At 34.8% G+C, this 4,909-nt stretch overlaps 1 protein-coding gene across 1 annotated transcript; it reads right to left on the reverse strand.

Moving 5' to 3' along the window:
* Window positions 1-314: 314 nt before the first annotated feature.
* On the reverse strand, window positions 315-4,060 carry LOC11414257 (probable hexosyltransferase MUCI70). The gene is made up of 6 exons (XM_003589255.4): window positions 3,566-4,060; window positions 2,151-2,368; window positions 1,829-2,005; window positions 1,589-1,744; window positions 1,042-1,318; window positions 315-768 (listed from the first exon to the last, which is right to left on the reverse strand). The coding sequence occupies exons 1-6, from the start codon at window positions 3,912-3,914 to the stop codon at window positions 536-538; spliced, it is 1,410 nt and encodes a 469-aa protein (XP_003589303.2). The 5' UTR covers window positions 3,915-4,060; the 3' UTR covers window positions 315-535.
* Window positions 4,061-4,909: the final 849 nt, after the last annotated feature.

The following is a 4,909-nucleotide window of genomic DNA, read 5'->3' on the forward strand; positions in this document are numbered from 1 at the left end:
TATTTTTTTTAAGCCAAATAGAAAATATAATAAATAAAAACAAACAGATACAAAGACTGGGGGACATTGGACCTGACCCAGGAATAACCTAAAGGGCTTCTTTTCACGGTGACAAGGCATTTATTGCATCTGTAGATTTGCTGGGGACAACTGCTTCATTGTGTGTTTTAACCTTGATCATTATCCTTGCCATTAGATCCCACTTCAAAAATGGTAATGGCAGGGAGGTTTATTCTAACAACTACGTATTGCTGATTTATTTATTTTCACTTAAAAAATATTGGTGTTATCGCAGAAATCTGTGCCAGAAAACAAATCCAAAGCAAAATCTCTTTTCTGGAATAGCACCTACTCAAAGAGCTCATAGTAAACAATCAGTACAAACTATAACCTATACCGATTATGAGAGGAGAGGAAGAGAGATGGACAAGAAAAATAACACATATACCTGATTTGAATTGGCTAATGAACAAATGAAATAAGGAATAAGTTAGAAAACTACAGCTAGGCATTGCTTCAACCAAATTTAACTAAATCAGTTTTGCAATGGTTTTGCTTTGCGGATGTGTCCCATGCTATTGACCAGATCCTTGCGAGTGCAGACAGGGAACATGTTAATATTTTTAAATGCTTTCAACCGCCAGAGAACATATGGGAAGCTGAGCTGATCCCTAGACGTGAAGCGAACCACCTCATTAAACCAGACGCACATCAATAGATTAGTTAGTGGTGTATGCTTCCTCACGATAACAGAGGCTTCACATAGAGCTGCAAAAACAAGTTTGATTCAACATTATAAAATATTGGTGCAATGCAATGATTGATAAAAAGTTGAATCAGTGGAACTCAAAGTTTTTCAACAGACTAGATGAGAAGATTGGCATCTACCAACATACATACAACTATAGCCTATCGACAATATCAATTGAAAATATGACAGCAAAATCTTGGATAAAACAGAACAGAAATTTTTCTGCATGAAGAAAAGAAGACAAAATGTTAAAATTACTGTTAGCTAATGAAAATATAATCAGTTTATACCTTTCTTTCCATTAAATCTCTTGTCTACAGGCATGCCATCTTTTCTGTATTGATTCAGTTGCACTTCAACTTCCTCTGGCTTCGCTTTGTTTTTCTTGACAACAGCCTTAGCCTCATCATAGACACTACTACGAGCTCCATGTTCTGATATGGCAAGTACAGAACTTGTGCGCCAAAGGAGTGCTTCCAACACACCCAGTGGGTCCCTCCTAAATTGGGACTTGGAGTCTACCCAAATAGAGTATTTTGCTTGAGGGAAAAGGCGATGGCTTAACATCTGAAAGATATCCAAGCCCACACGTGGTTGAAAAAGGAAACAAATAACAAAAAAAGCTTTCTTAAGAGGAAAGTACCCCCATGGGGTTAATGAAGACAACAAATATTTTGTACATGATTCACATATCAGCGAATGGAAAAATTAGGAATCTTGTGAGAACATTTGGCAGGGGCATGTGAAAGTGCAGCAACACAAACTATGCATATGAAACATAATCAAAATGTAGCAAATGATGTATAGAAAGAGAAGTGGGCATCAAAGATTTAATACCTTGGGAATTTTACCATTCAACCTTTGATCAGAAAAAGGAAGATCCTGAACGACAATAACACGCCACTTTCCAACAAATCCATTATCCCCAACTCTGCGACCCACTAATTCCTGCGCTTTTAGTGTGATTTCATCCCAGAATGCTACATAGCAAACCTGCATACCACTAAATAGATTTGGCAAATAAGATTATTGACTTCTAAGATATGTCAAGAATAAAGTCTATACTACTTAAATAACCTTCTTAAGTGAAGCCTCTGACATTCCAATCGGTTGATAGAGATCATCTCCGCCACCAAATGCACAAGTAGATACCACCACTTTGCAACCTTGCATGAAACTTTTATCTTTATCTGATATTCTAAACCCACCATTCGCACTGTAGAACCCACAATGTGCCGTCGTAGTTTCTTTCACCTATACAATGAAGAAACAAACCAAACAATATATTACTTATAATAATATATAACTACAACCAAGCGTATCCAGTAGGGCAAACAAGTAGCAAAAAATGTGAATTGAAATTAATCTGGGAGAAAATAATATAAGCAGCGCTAATCACCTCAAAACTTCTATCTCTTTCCTCAAATGTTTGATTTCCAGTAAATAAATTAAAACTCGTATCCTCTGCACGCAATTGAGACAATGTAGCATTCCCTCCTATTAAAGACGCATCAGTCGCTGACATATACAAGACTTTACCAATAGGTAAACTAGATTCTTCTTCCACGGTAATCTCTAGTTGCTCAAGTTTTTCAGGTGGTAGAAGCTTCAAACAACCTGATAAAATTAACTCACAGGTCATAAACAACATCGTCCTCCTTAAGTTTTATCAAAATAAAATACACAACCTCGCTCATTCCCAGAAGTGAAATGAAAGAATTAAGGACAGTAAAAATAAGTGCCTGTTTGAATTCATTTTTATGATAGTCCAACAAAGGTATTTCTACAAACAACAAAAATCAAGCCATAATGTTCTCTCACATATCTTAACCCAACTCATTAATCCCTAGACATTTCATAATAGTTTTCCATTTAGTTTTTGTAGGTCTTCCCCTCTGCCTCTAGTGATTTAATTACCCTCCATCTGATTTACTCTCTTTACTACAAAATCTACATGTCTACTCTCCTTACTACAAAATATACAGTCTTATTTCTACATACCAACAAAAGCATTTCTAAAAACACAATTGATTTTGACATGTTTGAATGCCTTCGTGGAGAATTGTTTTTGCTTCTAGAATGGATTCTAATTCAAGCTGAAAACTGGAGCTATGGACTCCGGACGTTTTTTTGTTACTTACATCAAATAATGAACTTACTTTTTTAAATTCAAACATAAACCCGCAAGCAAATCAACCAAGTGTATGGGTTGGCAATGAATTCGAGCGTCCCGAAGTCACGGTAGTGCAAAAGCTACACTACGAAAATTTAACAAAAGCATAGCCCACATGCATTGAGAAGTTACAATGGGTGATCTACGCCCAATCCAAACATACACTAACTTTTATGATATGCTTTGTTTATGTTTGAATGCATCTCCATAAAAGTGAGTTGAACGAAGAATTTGAGTGTAAAAAACACTTTTTAAGTCGAAAGCCTATGAAGCACGGACATAGACACTGACACCGGACACCGACACGGATGATAATTTGAGACAATGATATAATTTAGTGTAATCATAGGTGTTGTGTCGACACCGACACTGGGACACGCCTAATCCAAGGAGTGACCGTGCTTCATAGTCGAAAGCTACAAGTTCTAACAAATTCTAATCAGCATCACTCGCTGTATATTTGATTCCACAATTGGTTGCTCTCGACTAGAATTGATTCTAACTTTAAGCTAAAAATTAGAGCTTTTGATTGTAGAATTAATTTTCAGACTCAAATTTATTATTCAACTCACTTAAAATCAATTTACTCAAAATCAATTAATTAAAAATGAAGAAAAAGAGTTTTAGATTGGGGGACTTACGTTCTCTAACACCAGCAACAACATGAGTAGTAGGATCAAGACGATTCAAGTTAGTTTTAACAATGGTATCTTTAGATCGATCATCATGATCTTGATTCCTCGTTGTTGAAGCATTGTTGGAAGAAGAACTAGAACTACCAGGTCTTAAACCAATTCGTGTAATTTCGTAAAAGAGTAAAAACGCAGCTGGAATAATGATGAGTAACATCCAGTATTTAACAAGAAGCTTCTTGAAGAAACGTTTGTTACCGAGTTTCTTCCGTTTACGGCGAGCACGAACGCGCATTCGACCTAGTTCATCGGTTTCGTCGTCGGAGATTGAGATCGGTAGAGTGTTGCTATGGAACATTGAGGAAGATTTGGAGATTGATATACCAAATCGGAATCGAAACGCAGATAAAAATTATTTTAACCAACTTTATAACTGTCTGCCGCCACTATGTGATTGATTGATTTACTTGTGCTACCTGGTTCTAAATTTCTAATTATGATTAGTGAAATTAAGATTTAGTTTTATGAGTGCTCTTAATATTACTCACTGCAATCTTAATTTATAAACAAAAATTTGATTTTCATACTTATGAAAAAATTATAAAAGATTAATTTCAACTGTCAAAAAAGATCTTCGTGATTAATTCCATGAAAATAACATAATCATGTAAAAAAATAATATATATATATATATATATATATATATATATATATATATATATTTTTTTTTTGAAGAAACTAAAATGGAATATATTAATAACAACCGAGACGCCTTTTAAGCACAAGATGTACTTAAAATAGAGTATTTTAGAAATGACGTACTTAATTAGAGTTCAAATTGTTATTTATGTTTATTTATATTTGAGATCACCAATTTTTAGTTTATCATTCGAGATTATATATATATATATATATATATATATATATATATAGTGAACCATCAACTTAGTCCCTGAATTTGTCAGACATCTATCAAAAAGGTCCTTCCGTCAAAGTGCTCTGTGCCATGCTGATATGTCGTCATGCATGCTTTGTTGTCTTGTACGCGTGGCAAGAAGGAAGCCACGTGTTCAAGGACTAATTTGATTGAATTTGAATTCAATTTATTATGCTTTTCTCATTTTAACCCTGCATTACCCATACCTCCTTCTTCACATTTCAGTTAGAAAAATAAAAAACGTCCTTGACCCTTCTCCTTCCCACTAAAACTTTATCCATTCTCACCCCTCCAAAATCATCATCATCTCCGATGATTCTGACGTTTTTGAAGTTTATGTGTTCGGTTGTTTTAAAAAGGTAACGCTTTTCCTGTTGTTTATCAAGTTTATGTGTTCGTATTCACCCTGTTTTTGT

The sequence above is a fragment of the Medicago truncatula genome, chromosome 1 (assembly GCF_003473485.1).
Source record: "Medicago truncatula cultivar Jemalong A17 chromosome 1, MtrunA17r5.0-ANR, whole genome shotgun sequence".
In the NCBI taxonomy this organism is placed as follows: domain Eukaryota; kingdom Viridiplantae; phylum Streptophyta; class Magnoliopsida; order Fabales; family Fabaceae; genus Medicago; species Medicago truncatula.

What these genes read in the sequence shown, in the direction of transcription:
- LOC11414257 (XM_003589255.4), bottom strand. Translation starts at nt 3,914, where the DNA reads ATGTTCCATAGCAACACTCTACCGATCTCAATCTCCGACGACGAAACC. An exon ending in TGTTGCTGGTGTTAGAGAAC is followed by an intron (nt 2,369 to 3,565) that starts GTAAGTCCCCCA and finishes TAATTTTATCAG; the next exon opens with GTTGTTTGAAGCTTCTACCA. An exon ending in TGAATGGTAAAATTCCCAAG is followed by an intron (nt 1,319 to 1,588) that starts GTATTAAATCTT and finishes GATATCTTTCAG; the next exon opens with ATGTTAAGCCATCGCCTTTT.